The 17080-nt window shown below is 41.8% G+C and overlaps 1 protein-coding gene across 1 annotated transcript in view; it reads right to left on the bottom strand.

The window, feature by feature from the left end:
- Positions 1–17080, bottom strand: part of CDH2 (cadherin 2) — a 329318-nt gene that overhangs the window by 70222 nt on the left and 242016 nt on the right. The window contains exons 5-8 of the mRNA XM_078687382.1: positions 12574–12729; positions 9346–9490; positions 6967–7139; positions 495–632 (exon numbers count right to left, since the gene is read on the bottom strand). Of these exons, the coding sequence (XP_078543508.1) occupies positions 495–632; positions 6967–7139; positions 9346–9490; positions 12574–12729 (612 nt within the window). The remainder of the gene's footprint in view (positions 1–494; positions 633–6966; positions 7140–9345; positions 9491–12573; positions 12730–17080) is intronic.

Raw genomic sequence — 17080 nt, 5'->3', positions numbered from 1 at the left:
TTGTTCTATGATTCTTACATTTGACAGCAAATGTAATCACCCTGTACGCCTGCCACTGAGTCTTCCGGATAAGTAACATTACTGAATGAGAAACGTGAGGAAATTCTGAACACACCACACAAACTTCACATCAGTTTATCTTTGTCCAATTTCAAGCTAACATTTGAAGAGTAGTAGGTGTTTCATGCGGTTGAGCTTTATCGTCAAGCGATGATCAATATGATTTGCGACCCGCTTGTCTGAGGAAGCTGACATGTGCTTTATTAAGGGGAACAGTCCTGACAGGCCACCAGACTTGCGAAGCTCTCTGGAATATTAAACTCACACCGACCTGCAGTCATACAGGCAACAAGCCCTTTGGCTGTGAAGTCAAACAACCCTGGTCAGCCACAACCACTGAAAAGTACCAACCGATGGCTCGGTAGCAAAAAGAACATCAAACAGTTTGTGCCAGTGATAGATTCGAACTGCAGCAGTAGTGATCCTTTACTTACGGTCATTGCTGTGAACTCGGGAGGATTGTCATTGATATCTGTTATCGAAATAACAGCCGTCGCTGTGTTTGAGAGGCCGTAAGTTGGGTTCCCCTCCATGTCCGTAGCCTGAATTATCAAGGTGTACTGCTTCACTTTCTGAAAGACAAGGGAGCAAGAGCATGCAGTTACACATAACTCCCTTTTTTTAAGTTACACTTAACTCCTATTTCAAGTAAAATGGCATATTTCTAACAGTACGGCCTATGACTGATATTGTATACTGTGTACTGATGCGTCAAACCCTTGACTGAGCAATAAACAGACCTAAAGCACATTTCTCTATAGCTGAGCATGGGTAGTGTCAAGAGTTCTAACCTCCGCCTTGACAGCGTAACATCCCACCAGCATTCTCACAAAATCAATCACTCACATTTAAAAAAACAAAAACAATAGAGGAACATGATAATCGTACAGATGCTGCTTTCTGCAATTTGCATTTAATAAGAGGAGTTAAAGAAATGGACGATGTCAGTGATGACGATGAGCAGAGATCCAGCCATCAGACGTCCATATACAGGTACATGATTGTTTGCACAATGCTGTGAATTAGTGTTTCTCAAATAGTTCACTGATGGAACCCAATTTTTCTTTTCTTTACAATCCCAGGTTCCCCGTGTGGTGGAACGCTACCCACATTTTCAACATTACTAAATTGGTTAATACTTAAGCCAGATTTAGTCCCATGAGGCGAATTCACAACACCCTCCCGATTGCAATGCGTGCCGAAACAAGGGTTAATGAAACACTACTTAAAATCCCAGAACACTCTAATACTAAAGCTCTTGTGAAGAGGTTATAAGCACAAGGGATACTGAAACTGACTACATAATTAAGATAAGGTTGAGTTTCTCCAGAAGGTTGGATATGTTTATGGTTTCTTCATCCTAATGGAGAGGAGAGAAAGGTTATTCTGAGCAAGGCTCCAAATAAAATTTTGAAGCAGTAGTCTTTTACTCTCTAAATTTTAAATTCAGAAGAAAAAGAAATGTTTAGGGAGTAAAAAGTAATTACCAGTCCGGACACAAGTTATTTTGAAAACACAGGAATTCTTAATGAAATACATCCTTCTGGTATTGTCACAATGTCTCATAATGAAAAAATGTGTGTTTGTTTTGAAGCCTATATCCACATCAGTGCTGAATCCTGTTGGATCAGAACAAATCAGTGGAGCAGATACAGAGGATGGTAGGCTCCTGCATACTGATCACATAGTCAACAGGGACGGACGGACTGGCCGTAGCGGGCACCGGACGTTTCCCGGTGGGCCGGAAGGGCGGGGGCGGTTTTGCACCAGTGGGGGCCGTTTTTGTTGCTGGGGGCTGGTTTTGCAGCAGTGCTTGGCCGGTCGGACGTAATTGCCAGGGCTGGTTTGCGATTCCAGTCTGGCCCTGATAGTCAGGTCTGATATTTTGGTGTTGATGCTATTGTCCTAATTAAATGACCAAACCATACAGGAACCCTACTTATCTGGGGATCTGGTTCAAGGCTAGCATGGAACAGACCCATGTCTTAATCTTCTTGTCATTGGCACACTCTGTAGTTTGCTTTATTGAGTACCTAGTCGAATATCTGGAGATTCTAGAAACGTTGGTACAAATTTACAATGAAGATCTTTATGCATCAGTGTTTGTAAATCCAGCATTTGTAAAGCGCAAACAGTTACTCGGAGGCATCCTGGCATTGGAGGCCATTGGTAAGATTAAGCAAGCTATTGCCCAGAGTCACATGGTGCTGGGCTGACCTGCCTCCGGAGCCGGGGATCGAACCGTGGGCCCCAGACTCCAGTGTCAGTTGCCTGGCCGCAGCGCCAACCTGAAAGTCTGAATGTGAAGTGGCTGGTGCCATTTTGCAAAACTAAGTAAGCAACATATAATGTGATTTGAATGAATTGCAGAAAACATTATCTTGGATATTTCAGAAATGTGCAAATAGTTTCTGATACATTCCTATACAAAGAACGTTGGGAGTACCAAAATATTGTACTAACAACAATAGTTTCAGAAACAGGGCAAATAGGATAATATTATAAGGGTTTACATTCTTTGTAACCAATGAATCTAAAGTGGCTGTACCAAGTGAACGTGCGGATGGATAATTCAGAGACAAGGACTTACGTAAATTCCACCCAGTCTCTTGTATTTGTAACGGGCTAAAAAATATGGAAGTAGTATTATTTATAGGAGCTGTACTTGACCTGTCAAGGCTCACCTGGACAATATTCAAGGCTGAGAATAGGTAAAAGCCTGGATGGAAGGAGTACATTCATTTTTTAGAAGTGTATAGGGTGTGAGCTGGGATTTGTGGGAGGTCAGTGAAGGTGATGCGCACCAAGCAGTTGGAAAACTGTATTGGACGGTTTCCAAAGTAGAATTTAAATAGTGACACGTTTTATTGCACAATTCCTACATAATATTATTAAACAATATAAACTTTATGATGTAATGTCTTGGATGAGAAAGCTGTCAATGGAAAAATAAACCAAGGTCTTAAGCAAAGGATATTTCCCATAACATGGGAGCAGTTTAAAAGTGGAGTGTTTTAAATATGAGTCTACCAAGTTTAGAACTTAAAGCCCTATTCGTCTTCGGAAAGTCATGTTAAAAAAAAAAAAAGACATAAGGTGCCTTGTAAAAATTGTGTGGTATAAAATAATTCAAATTAAGAGATATTCTCACGCCCTCCTGAAAGAATGAACCCATGTAATAATAACAATAATACAATATGTTTGTCATCGCTTGACTTTATGTTAATGTGACATACTGCAGCAAGAAGGACATTTTAAATGTGCAGCAAATCATGTTTCAAAAACATTTCCATGTCAAGCTGTTCAGCCTCCCCCTATCCAATTAGCCAGTCCTCGCTTCCTACCTTAGCGTCCAAACTTTAAAGGCTAAGAGGATATATTTATTCCCACACATGCTGCTTAATTTTGAAATCAAAGCAGAGAATTCAGCTGTTCCAACCACCAATCGAGATAAGTGGTCGGAGTTGGCATGATGGCTCAAGGAAACTCAAGAGTTCTCTGGGCTTACTTAATCTGTTTAAGAGACCCTGCGTGCGGCGGAACGCCTCATTTCAGCTACCACAGCTTGCGTACGAAGACGACCGCTCGAGTAAAACATCTTGGCGCCACTAATGGGTGTCTCTATGGGAACTGCGGCACGCAGAGCTATTACAGAGTCAGCTGGCTAGCTGGACTTGAGCAATTGTCGGATTTTTTTTTTGCATCAAAACATTTAACTCTCTGTAAAGCTTGCCTTGCTTAAAAAGAGCAGTTTGTTTTATTCACAATGGGGGCACTAATGCTCGCGCTTTATGCTGCCAGAACCATTTTCACTGCCAGTGGCACTTTAATACCTAGAGTGGAACCAGGCTACGGTGAGGGTACGTCAATCGATCTGAGGCCCCAAATGTCCACCTTTATGTACACAGTTTAAAACTGTGGCAAAACACATTAAAATGAGAACTCTGGAACCACAAAGTGCAAAAATCCTGAGTGATGGCTCAACTCAAAAATAATGGGCACATGCATCAATATTGCATGTTGCGATTCCTCAATTGCGAAAAATAAGGAATCGCAATTAAGGAATTGCAAAATGCAATGCATCAAGAAATCGCTATAAAAATAGCGATTTCTTAAAATTCCTTAATTGCGATTCTCTAATTGAGAATCGCAATTAAGGAATACCTCCCCATCCATTCCTATGGGCCTAGAGGCCCATAGGAATGAATGGAAAGACATTCTTAATTTGCAATTCACCATTAGAAAATCGCAAATTAAGAATGCAATTTCAAGGGTGCAGGGGTGTCCAAAGGACACCCTGTTGCACCCCTGAAATCTGCTTAGAAGTACATTTTGCACACTCACATGCCTCGAGGGCATGTGTGTGTGTAAAATGGAACTTTGAAAAATGCACTTTAGTGCATTTTTCAAAGTTTTCGCAAATTACCATGAAGGTCAACTTCATGGTAATTTGCTCCCCTTATTTGCGAATTCGCAAATTTTTAGAGTTTCATGCATTGCATTTAAGGAATCTCAATTTGAGATTTGAGGTCATTTTAATAAGTTGCTCAATTATTAGACAGCTACGTTTGTATTACTTTTCATTTCTGAAAGTGATTGTCATTTGATGCATAGGAACGGCAGAAGTCATTTGCTGGGGTAAACTGCCCTACGAGCGCCTCTGACGTGTTTGGTAGCTGTGGAATCAGTCGTGTTGCATAAACCAATCAGATGCAACTGTTTCAATAAATAATGCAGCGATGGGTCAGCAAGAGGAATTTCCACCATTAGAAGTACCAAGCACAAAAGTATGAGCGGAAGACGCGGACAATGCGGAGACTAAGAACAACATATCCTTGCCAAGGGGTCAGCCCCGAGGCTGAACTGTAAGTCTTTGCATTATGAAGCAAGGATTTATTTGACTGGCATCCCTCCCCCCCTCACAACACCACCACCGAGCCGTGGATAATCTGGCTGCTGCAGAAGCGGCTCTTGTGGAGGGCAGAAACGAATCCCGAGTTCTGCAGAGCCGCAAGCCTCAGAGGTAATGCCAAGGATTGGTCTGCCTCTCAACCAGCAGGGTCACTTCAAGGTCACAGAGTGAAGGCCTTCATGGGAGAGACTAGCGACTGCATGCAAAGAGAATGGTAGTCTGAGGTGCTGTTCCCAAGCCAGTATGGGCTGGGCGTGGAAAATCGTGCTACACTGAGAAGAACAGCAAGGCACAGAGATCCATCTGGGGCTGAAATCCTTAGAAGAAGAACAAAAAAACATGCAAACAAAAAAAATACATGAAATAAGGCGAGCTTTCTACTTTTAAATAACTGTGATTTTAGGTGTCATTTTAGTTACCGAGGCAGTAAGGGCCCATACAGCTGCATGAGATGACACCACTTATCTTCCATAAGATGTGAGCTGATTTACTGCGAAAACGTCCAAAAAGTACAGCACTTGTACACATCACACCCAATCAAAACATACCGGGATCTTTTCAACATACTTGTAGCAAGCCTTAAACTTTCTGCAAAAGTGTTAAGGTTATGAGTGCGGAGAGCATCACTTCTGCAAGGTCTTGGACCACTCCCACTCACCCCTTTCATTCCAAGCATATCTCACACTTCAGCTATGAATGTCATGGGCTGGCTGGATGTAGACCTATGCAGCTCGCTCACATGGATATGGAGGAAGGCAATGGGTACCTGAAAGGGTAATAAGATACAAAAAGCGCCCAGCCTACTAGATGAATACTGACTTCTCTTACTCCTATATGTGGACCCTCTTTTTTTCCAACCTCTTTGAAAAACATTACCTACCAACAAAATCCGAGAGTTAGGTAACACCTTTCTAGTTTTCATCGAAAAAAGCAGCACTCACAGAAATGATTTATTTGGGAGCCCCAAAAAGGGGCAGTTTCTGGAATAACAGAATTTGAATTTGTTGTGGTGGAGTGGAAGCAAAATTGCGCAGTGCTCGATAAATGAGAATCTGAAGGAATGTATGTATCTTGAGAGCCAAGGCTACATTTAGCAGTTTCGTCTTTAAGATATGCTACGGTCTGCATCTCAGAAAAGAGAACACATTTAAAACAAGCATTATCAAAGCCAATAGGTCTGATACCGGCTGCAAGCCTTTGGCTGTTTCGGTTTGTCATGGTTTTTGTAAAAAAGGCCCACTTTGCCCTAGTAGTTCGTGGCACTAAAGAAAACTACTTTGTGTGTTGATGTGCTCTATATGAAAGAACAGAATATTGTCATTCACAAAGAATTTAGCCAATGGCTGAAGTGGGATGACCCTCTGACCCACGCAGTATGTTGTAGTGGTCGAAAAAAATGACAATTGCACAACAGACCAATGGATGAAAAGGGCTAGCTGAAGGCTCCTATAAGTACGTTATACATATACTATTATTAACTTTTAAAGGTCTTGGCATACGCCAGATCCTAAAAGGTTATTTCTGACAGTAATGGCAGTTTAGTATGTACTATCAGCTTTCTGACATCATCGTGGGTCGGATCGACTTGTTCCTTAGGTTCCCAGGAGGGAGGCGAAGACACTGAAGTTGTTCCCGCTAGGGCAGGTTACACCTGTATTGTGAGTAGCTAGAATAGCTAGGAAATGAGCAATGGGGTATCATTTACAGGGAGTGTTCGTTTTCCAGGAAGTGTGACTCTGAAAGGCCACCAAAGACCACACTTCTCACACGACGACACAAAGGCTTGCATTCAGTCAACGCCCCCGTCCAACACCACGCACACAAACAACTCTCATAAATCTCTTTATCTATTCATTCATTGTTTATTCACCCAGTTATTTCCCCATTCCCACAAATTAGAAAAACGTCCTTTTTCCAAGATAACGTCGTGCAGAAAGACACATTCTTTCACCGTTGCCTGTTTAAATACTGCGTGCCAGCGAAAATAGTCCTACCTCTCTGTCAAGCCCCGCCGCCAGCGTAATGATGTCCCCGGTTTCATTGTTGATGGTAAACATGTTGGACGACGGGGTGCTGGGGTTCTGGGACATGATTTTGTACCTCAGCATGCCATTTGGCTGTTTGGGGTCGTCGGCATCAATGGAAGTCACCGTCATCACGTAGGTTCCTAAAATCAGAACAAATATCCGTGAGCTTTAAATCAACAGTTAACTCGCATTACCAGGGGCCGCTTAAGACACACACTTCCTTTAACAAAACACTCTTCACCTCCACGAGCCCCGGGGCCCACAACACAGCCAGGGCGGCGTAATCGATACCCCCCAACACCGGCCACTTAAGGGTGCTTTATTTTGTTTATGTCTTAGCAAATAATGGTGTGTCAAGATAAAGACCCCCTCAGCAGCAACACTAATGACGTGTGTTGGGTTTTGGGCACACTGGACGACGACGACGACGTTTGAGCGAGGTTGAAAAACAGGTCACATGCAGCACGTGCATTAACAGTATTAGCACTCTTAAAAAAAAAAAAGAAAGTTGTAGCAGGAGACGGTCCGAGTCAAACCTTAGCTAGAGGAAGGCGACACGGGCATCACATGCTGCAACACAAGAGTGTACAACCACTGCCACGTTGTGCGTGTATACACGTAATTTGTAAAATATTAAGTGCCAGGGCTCTGACCAGGAGGCCACTGCAGCTTGCACCACCCATCGCCCCTGTCATTGCTGCCAAAACAACTACTAACCATCTCTCTCGCATGTAAATGCAAAAGTTCCGATTATTCCACGTCCCCAAAGTTAAAGGAATGGCTAGTGAGGCAGGTATTAGTAATTGTTTAATGTTTATTGTTTTCTTAAACAACTGGTATACTGCTCATCTCTAAATGACATGAGCAGCGCCACCTTGTGGCAGACTGCCCTAAGTGTGCTGGTGACAATTAGGTGCCGGTGCCGAGCACCGGAAACAATAAAGTGCCGGAGCTCAGCATCGGAAAGCTCCTGCTCAAATTAAGAACTACGTATGCACTGGACTCGTGATGCACAATTCCGGCTATGAAAGAGCCAGTGAGGCGCTTTGTGGAGACTACAGTTCACACAGAAGAGGAGAAAATGGCAGCTTATTTCCACTTTTGGTGATGCAAATGTGTTATTTGCAGATCAGTTGGAACGACAAGTAAGTAATATGCAATGCAGGCACTGCCACAAGGAAGTACACTGTGGATAACTCACAAAGCCTGAGGGATGCACTTTCTATCTTCATTTAAACACATATAAAGTGCAGCAGAGTGTACAAGGTCGTGCGTGAAAGGGAAATTAATGGCATGTAACGGCGAAATAATAATCGTACCTGCTATAATTCGTTTTGGCCGCAGGCCTGGATTTTGTGGGGTGGGGCTGGGGTGTTAACCATGCTCAGCCGGACTGTGCATATCAGAGCAGTGGGCGTGCAGTTGCTACTCTATAAACGATGGCTCCCATGAGGCTCCGAGGCCGCCAAAGGAATAGTTGCATGCACTTTGCAAACCCCCCAAATAAAATGCTAACACGAGACACATGGGGGAAGGAACGGGTCCTGCTGATGTCAGAGTGCCCCCATCTATGCGCCCATATCACCCATGGGAGAAGCTTTGACATGCATGGACCTTGAAACAGCCCTGCACCTTAATCGATTGAATGACATTCCTATCCCTTATGGGGGAACAAATACAATGTTCTACTCTATTGATCATGGCGTACAGGAGTAATGGCATAGGTTTGACCTTCAACTCAGCGGGGACACTTCTGTCTCCTACTGCTGGCTCAACACTGTCCAATGAAAATAAAGTGTATCAGGTGCAAATCGCAGGACCTCCCACACCCCTACCACCGGTACCTGCTGCATATTCTGTGCAAGTGGCAAACGCATGTTAGAACTGCAATTTTTGCACATGCGGCTCGCGTTCAGATTCATTTTGTCATTATGCGCATGCGTAAAAAGTGCCGCATTTCCCATCTGCGTTAGAGCCAATTGAAGAATACGACTGTGGCCTTTCGTGTAAGTCACTCCTTTTCCCTATTCCCTTTTGGAATCACGCCCTTTGTTTTCTGAAGCTGGTGCAGCCACGGCGCACCAGAACTATCTTTTTTGTTTTCTTATTTTTGTTTCTATATTATAAACTCCGTTGCCATTTCACACAGCTGCATGCTAATATGGCACCGGGAACCAAAGCAGTGAACGGCGGGAGGGATAACAGAATCATGGCGCATTTCCTCTACCTGGCTGCTCGTAAATCATCTTGGGACAATGTAATGTATTCCGAGCTTGACTTTATAAAACTGGCAAGTAATCTCTTTTACAAACAAGATGGAAGCTCGCTCGGGCGAGGATCTCTTACCTGGCTTTGATCCTTCGGGGACAGACCCGTTCCAAACCTGATGCAGGAACTCGGGCCGGTTGTCATTCATGTCGATGACATTGATGACAATGTCAATGGGATTCTCCACCTGGTTGCCATTTACATCCACAGCGTGTGCCCTTAGCTGCAAAACCAACGAACAAACGTGTATTTTTACTATGTAGGAAAGAGCACGCATGAACAGTCAAGCACATGGCATCAACACATTTCAATTCATGTATCTGATTATTTTTATGTACAGTGAAGAAAAACGAACGTTTTATATGGGAAAAAAACACGGAAGCACAATATAAAAAAACACCCGACTAAAAACATCTTTAAAAAATGTGTTGAACACAGATGTATTTCAGGACAGGCTCCAACGAGCATAGCCAGTAGGTTATCGACTTAACTCAAACAAGATTAATCTCTTTGAAAGGCCTAGCACTCATCTCCATCCAGGCCCTTCTCCTGTAGCCAGATGCCATGTTTATGACTTCAAAGTAACCTGGATGATCAATTTGTTAAAAAAGCTGTTTATAAGATTCCCACCAAGAGGACTCTCGGGCAATGGTTCATTTGTAACAAAAATAAATGCCGGGGCTCTCGCCTGGGAGGCAGCTTGCACCAGCTCATGTCTCTTGTTAGCGTCACCTAAAACAGAACCAACTATTAACCATGAAAGTGGGAAGAGGATGTGGCTAACGGCCAGAGCTGCAGACTTCCGAGCTGGGGAACCGGGTTTGAATCTCGGCGTTGGCTCCATATAATGTGATTCTGGGCAACTCACTTAATCTCCACTCAGGTCAAATCCCTTAATCTCCACTCAGGTCAAATCACTTAATCTCCCCGTAAATTAATGTGTCCTTAACTGGTTATCATGAGAAGTGCTGGTGTTGATGGTTAAGTGCCTGTGATGTGCACTGGAAACCACGGCTTAAATTAAGCACTGCTCTCGGGTTTGTATGTGGGTTAGCTACTGATGGTTCTGGACGAGGAGGATAACATACTTTCTATTCTACAGAAGACCTCCATATCATGATGATGCTTATTGTGAGGGTTAACTTTCCTTTTTAGGGAAACCCCCAGAGAAGTGTTGATACTAACCAGACAGAATCCTCACAGATCTTTCCCTCTAAAACAGTAATTATCATGTCTGGTCCATACCTAGGGCACCCTGATACATGTATTGATTGATCCCTAGTGTGACAGCATGAAGATCCTTGGTAAGTTGTAGTAGTTTTAAGTTTAAATACTTTATTTCGGTCAGAGACCTTAAAGGCAACACAGAATAAAAACACTTTACAATGCTAGTTTGGCTATTACAAGCTAAAGATGGACACATTATACAAGGAGTTTTACGAGTAAAACATCAAAAGTTCTTATAATTTGCATTGAAATGAAATAACCATACCTAATGAGTCTTAAAACAGGAAACACAACATTAAAAAGTAATAAAAACAGCATAAAAAGATATCATTTTGTTAAATCACAGAAGTAAGTCAAAGTAATGGTTTAATGAGCTCTAAATAAAAAAATGGTCGCTTTTCCTTATAAGCCGCACACCAGTAAACCCAGCAAAATTCTATAGGTTTTGGGGCAATTTTTAAGATGAACCTTGTGGTTAGACATCAAAGCAATAGGAGTACAGAAGCAAGTTTGTAGGCTAGACTTACTGAACTGCGCCCAGCTTGGCGAAATATTAGTTGATAACAATCATGAGTACAAGCTAATTCCTGTGTTCGGAATTAGCAACTACTGCTAGCTTGACAATCCTGGCACGGATAGGCAGATTGCTTCTAGGAACCAAATAATACAAAAAAAAAAAAACACGACCCAGTATCTGACCTACAGATTCGCAAGACTTGCTTATAGAGGCGTATTCAAAGATATCTACACAGAGGCACGATCCAGCGTCTCCGCTGTCTTGTGAATGTAGGACAGAAAAAAAGTAGGTGAACATCTGTTTCAGCACAAGCTACACTGCCCTCTGAGCAGGACGTCTACTTACAAGTAAATGATGTAAATGGCAAAGTACCCAGCCTGAATCTTATGTACAATGATCTGGTGAATGGTGGGACAATCTCAACCCAAAAAGCTTTCAAACTTAGGCTCACATTTATGATTTAACAAGTACTCAATTACGCTACCACGACTAGTTGATGTCATTATCTTACACCACGCGTGTCCCCAGAGAGAATTGTTTACTTTTGTAACAGAGGAAGTAGAGATAGACTCCGGGCTTAGCCAGAAATCAAAGAATCCCAGTGCAAAAGGGACTGCTTAAGATAACTGAGCCATTGCAGAGTGGCAACATATCTGGGAATTAAAAGAATATCATTTAACCTGTTCCTGTAGCTTTCCAGCACAGGGACCAGCCATATCTCAGCCAATATCAGGCAGGTTTTAGTCTCACCATGACGTTGAGTGGATGAACATTCAGGTCCACTCTAGTGGTAATAGGTCAATACGTTTGCAATGACAAAGGAGAATGGAGAAAAGGTAATACTGATTATTTTTGTCCCTGTCAAGTGGACTTAAGCTTCAAGAAGGCATTACGACCCCATCCAGACCCTTGTAATGTGTAGGGAGCATCCATTAAAGGACATTTCTATTTTGCCTGAAGCACTGAAAATCCTTGCACCATTCCTGAATGGCAGATTAAATTTTTATGTTGTAGATGCCCAGCTGGCAAGGGATAATACCTGGAGGAAAGAGATGGAGTATTGAAGCCGCATGGGTAAATTTACAATGTACTGATCAAAGTCCCCAAAAATAATGCATAGTCTACAGTTCCTGACAATGTAATGCTAATTTACTCACAAGTGCAAATTATCACTTGTTTTTAGGCAGGCGTTCTAAACACTCACGGTCGAGGGAGGTCACAGTACTGTTGTAATAAAAAACTGCCCCTTCCAATGGGCATCAACTGAAATTTAGCTAGTACATAGTCGAATCAGAATCTGAAAAACACATTTGCACATGATCTCTTCTTTTAACATTTACTTTCAATCATTTTATTTTCTATTACTGCTGACTAAAAAAAATAATTGTGAGACCAACATTGAAATCCAGGCTAATGACTGGTATTGCAGCAGGAGATTGGACACTCTAATGAGGAAATAACCTATAATTACATTTTTCTTTCTGAGCTCTGAGACGATGGCAGATACAACTGAAAACAAATGTAAGGTCAGAGTAAATGTTAATGTGTATTTAACAACTTACGTTAAAGGAAGCTATGTGTTCCCGATCTAAAGGTTTGGTCACAGATAGTTGCCCAGAGATAGGATTGATAATGAAGATACCAGTTGGGGGCTGGTCACCTCCTGGTCCTGTAACACTGTAGCGAAGCGAACTGGATTTATCTCGATCAGACCGGATCTAAGCAGCAAAAGTAAGAGAAATGCATTATAAAAACGCTGAACACATTTTCAGGCCAATCAATGCAAACACTTTTTTAAAGAATACAAATTAAAATGGCAGACTATCAACATTGAGGGGCACACACAATCACTAGTATTACACAGGGACTAGACAACTCAAAATGATGATCAAAAGGCACCCCAAAAGCCTAAATTGATAGTTTACATTTCATACCACCAACACCGCCTGTGGAGTCAAAAACATTATGCAATATGTGGACTTCATCTGGCTCGGCTTTTTTACACCCATGACCAGGCGATCCAAAAGCCACAGGCTGCTGGAGCTGTGTGACACAAGACCCGCCATATTTATTCACACCAACACATATGTTTTCCAGTCTAGGACTGCCATGCTTGGTCTCTATAACAAACTGGTTTCTTTAACCATATGGCATCGCATCACTTATAGAGTTGCTGAATCAGTTATTTTGAAGGTTGCCAGCATTGAAGGACAGTGCTGAATAAGGAAAAAAATGGCCCATATGTGCAGGGAGAAAACTCCCTGCTCTTCAAGGCCATCAGTATTTTGTTTTTGGAATAAGTCTGCCCGTTTGGGTTTATTTAAGCGAAACAAGATATTGCAGAGGGAGCCACATAGCCCTGGTGGACAACCCAGCATTACATTTCTGATTAAAGTGCTCTATCACGACGGCAGGAGCACTTTCATCAGAAATTCCCTGTAATGTAGTGGGGAACACTAGATACAGTGGAGATCTGCTGCAGATCCTCTATTCTCAAATTTGACCTCTGGTCATGAAATCTATACAAACTTCTCTCACTGAAGGCTAGGTTGCCCATTCCAACTGCTGAAAGACTGGGTTGTCAATTGCATTTAGAGATGAAGTATTTATTAAAACAAAGGAGAATGTCTTCCAGCTTCCGGCATATTTAGAGAGCTTAGGGCATTTGGAAAATCATGTTGTAGAGGACATTTAATCTATTTGGGTAACTGTATAGATTATTTAATAAGAAAGTTCATTTTATACAAAAAATGGTTCCAACAATCATATACATATGTTTTTGTGTTTTATAATATATGTGTTCCTAGTTAGAATTAAAAACACAAAAAGATGATGGACGGAATGCTGACGTTAGTTAGAATTAAGGCAGTGCTGTCCAGACTGGTCCAAGTCCTTCTTCTGCGAACATCCCTTTTCCCTTAGTGCTTTTTGCCCTATTCGCTGCAAGTATCTTCCGACGGGGATTTCTGTCCCCTACTACTTTACAGGTGTTTATTTTCTTTAACAGTTATGGCTACTGCTGTGACTATTTTCTTAGCTTAACTTTGAACAGATGTTACTGCGACTGTTGCTGATGCTGGTTTGAGAGAAGAGACTCAGACAGGTTTCTGGAACTACTCTTCAAGAGTTGTTTGACTGCACTCTGATTCTATTTCAATGCTCCTTTGAAACTTTGCTCTTTTCCAAAAGGACTCTTTGTGGGTTCTGGTAGGTTAGGGTCCGCTTAGAGTAAAATAGGGATTAAATTCCTTTATGGAAGACGCTGCCATTTTCTTGATTAACTCTAACCATGATTTTCTTGATATTTCTCTAAAAAGATTTATCTGATTTACTAATTGGAATAAAGAGACCAAAACTATATACTGAACTCTTATTGATAAAGGAAGGTTATCAAACTGATCCAAAACTCTCAACTAAATGACTAAATTAATGATGATTATTGAGATGTTTTCGATTGATGCTTCATTCTTAACAGTGGCAAAGACCCATTGCAGAGAAGAAGATTTCAGTGCAGAGCTGGTGACCCCTATTGTATGTCACAGGTTGAACTGATTAAATTAAAGACAAAATTTCCGCGCCAGCAAAGGCATCATTAACACGCTTACCAAAAAGAATAGGGCTATCATAGGGAATTTCTTTCCAAGACATCCTTGTCTTCAGATGACTGTGGTATTGGACAGTTGATGAATACCCGATGATGCATGCCTTCGGCAGTGTCCACAAAGATAACAAAGCTAATTTACCCTTCCTTTAAAAAGATCTGTCTCATGATCTTCCAGGAACAACTACAAGAAAGCAGCTAAGCCCTACTACAGTGGGCAAGTAAAACAGCCTAATAGCAAGCGCAATACTTCCCTTGACTGCAGCAGTAACCAGAAAATGTATATTCTTTTGCACAGTATCAAGGCAGCTTCCATCTCTGGCTGGATAGAAGTAAGGAGTAGGGAGAGACCAGAGAGCTGCCAGATGTTTTCAGTGCTGTCAATGGGTGTCTGGGACAGAGATGGGAGCAGAGACTCCTGCTGAAGTGTTATCAAAATATATATTATCTTCCCCTGTCTCTACCCAGTTATCATTCAGGAAGAAGTGGATACCTAGCTGCATGACCCACACTGACTGAAATTTCCCAAAGGCCTCTATATCATCATCATACAACTGAAGTGGGACTTCTATTGGCTGAGTGAGTGGAATCACAGAGAGCACTTGACATAAGGAAGAGCGAGAAGAAATTGTACCAATCAACAATGTTGATAACGAAGTGATACTTTAGGGGTTTTGGTCACTTTTGAAGCTCTGGTTCCCAAGGCAGCCAATGATTTAGCTTTGATACTGTTCTATTCACGGAGGCAGATGTTATGAGAGCTCCAGTCAGTAACAAGGAGATGATTCACAAGGCTCTTGTTGATGACGTATTTTTTTGACAATGAGTTCACTAACAACATTTTGATCAATGCAGAGTTCATTGACAGGCAACTCGTTAATGAGGTGGAGGTTATGGCGAATGAGGCAATCACTGCAAAGGATTTTTGTAGCAAAGACTGTTGGATCATTTTTTGAGAGTGTGACAAGCCTTCGATCCCGATTGCTTAGGCAGGCATAAATACTTCAAGGAGGTCCCAGTCAGTTTTTGAACTTTCAACATTTTTCTGAGACAATCTCTAAGAGCCTTTCTCTGTCACAAAGGGCTTTTGTGGAGAAAGATTGGCAAATGAGACAGTCAAGTGGTTCATGACGTAGATGTTGGGAGGAAAAAGTATTCTGTATGTGGGTCAGCAACATATATTTCCTTTAGTGCATAAGGGCAGTAACGCTCTAGCACAGAACATACAGAGAATTCCAGTGGATCTGCTTCTAGGTTTAGCTGAAGCTCCATGGGCCAATACTAGATGAAACCAAAACAGAACGAGATTATCATCTTATAAGTCTGACACAAGGTGTCTGCATCCAAAGCGTTTACTCTAAAGCAATTTTCCCCGCAGAATGACAGTTTTCTGAATTCAATTGGTGATACAAGAAAAATAATCTACTAGGGATTACATAACACAACTGTGGTGTTGAAATCTGGTACAATCAGTGGGGTGTGGAAGTTAAAGCAAATCGCCTCAGTGATTGGATGTGCTACTAAACAGCAATGCTCAACGATATACAAAATATATGGAAGTTAATACTGTTTTGTAATGGTAGGCAGAATTTTCAACCCTACGAGGGAGAATGATTGAGACTCCTGACTCTATAAAAGACCATTTTAGGAGAATCCGATTTCTTATCCTTCTAGGTACCATACATTTCTTTCTTTTTCCTTTATTGCCATCAGAACATTTCCCAAATGCTAGCAATAAAAAAGCTGAAATTAGTAGACCTTGTATGATATTTTCAGTATCCTATGAAAATGGGATTTTCAGCAATCTTCCCCAGGGGCAAGTCAATAATAACCATAAACGAATCAATGGTGAAACTCAGATTTGAAGAGGTCCACTCCATGAAATATAGCATCCTCGCCTAAAGGGGTGTCTGTGATGTCTATAGCTCCAGGCATCACATTTAAAATAAAGAACTTCATAAAGTACTGTGAAAGATCTGTGCTGATACTACATTCCCGGGCATAAGTTCATTTCCATATAGGATTTTTCAGGGATAGGGGCCAAGATACAAAGGCAAAGTTAAAATAACTCCAAACACTCTTAAGTCAATACCAGAGAAAAGAGGCCAAATGATCAGACAATACAGCTTTCTGGTCATATAGTGTGAAAAGAGGTTTTCACAGAATGATCAAAGAACCTCTAGGCATTCTTCAAATCTGTACACAGCAGGTACTTTTTGAAGCCAGGTACATAGTACATACTTGTGTTATGTGTAACATGAGTGCAAAAGCCACTTGATACTTGATTGCAATTATTCAGAAAAGCAAAGCGGCCAAAGGAGTCCAGGATGTTCAAGAGAAACTGCTATAAGCAGAGATCAGCACCAGCAGCAAAATTGTTGGTGAAGTAGGCAGACACACCAATACCTTATTTTCCGACAGGAAAGAAGAAGTTGAGTATTAATATTCTTCACTACATCTATGTATAG

The sequence above is a fragment of the Lissotriton helveticus genome, chromosome 4_1 (assembly GCF_964261635.1).
Source record: "Lissotriton helveticus chromosome 4_1, aLisHel1.1, whole genome shotgun sequence".
NCBI lineage: Eukaryota > Metazoa > Chordata > Amphibia > Caudata > Salamandridae > Lissotriton > Lissotriton helveticus.
This window is presented reverse-complemented; position numbering and strand designations above follow the sequence as displayed.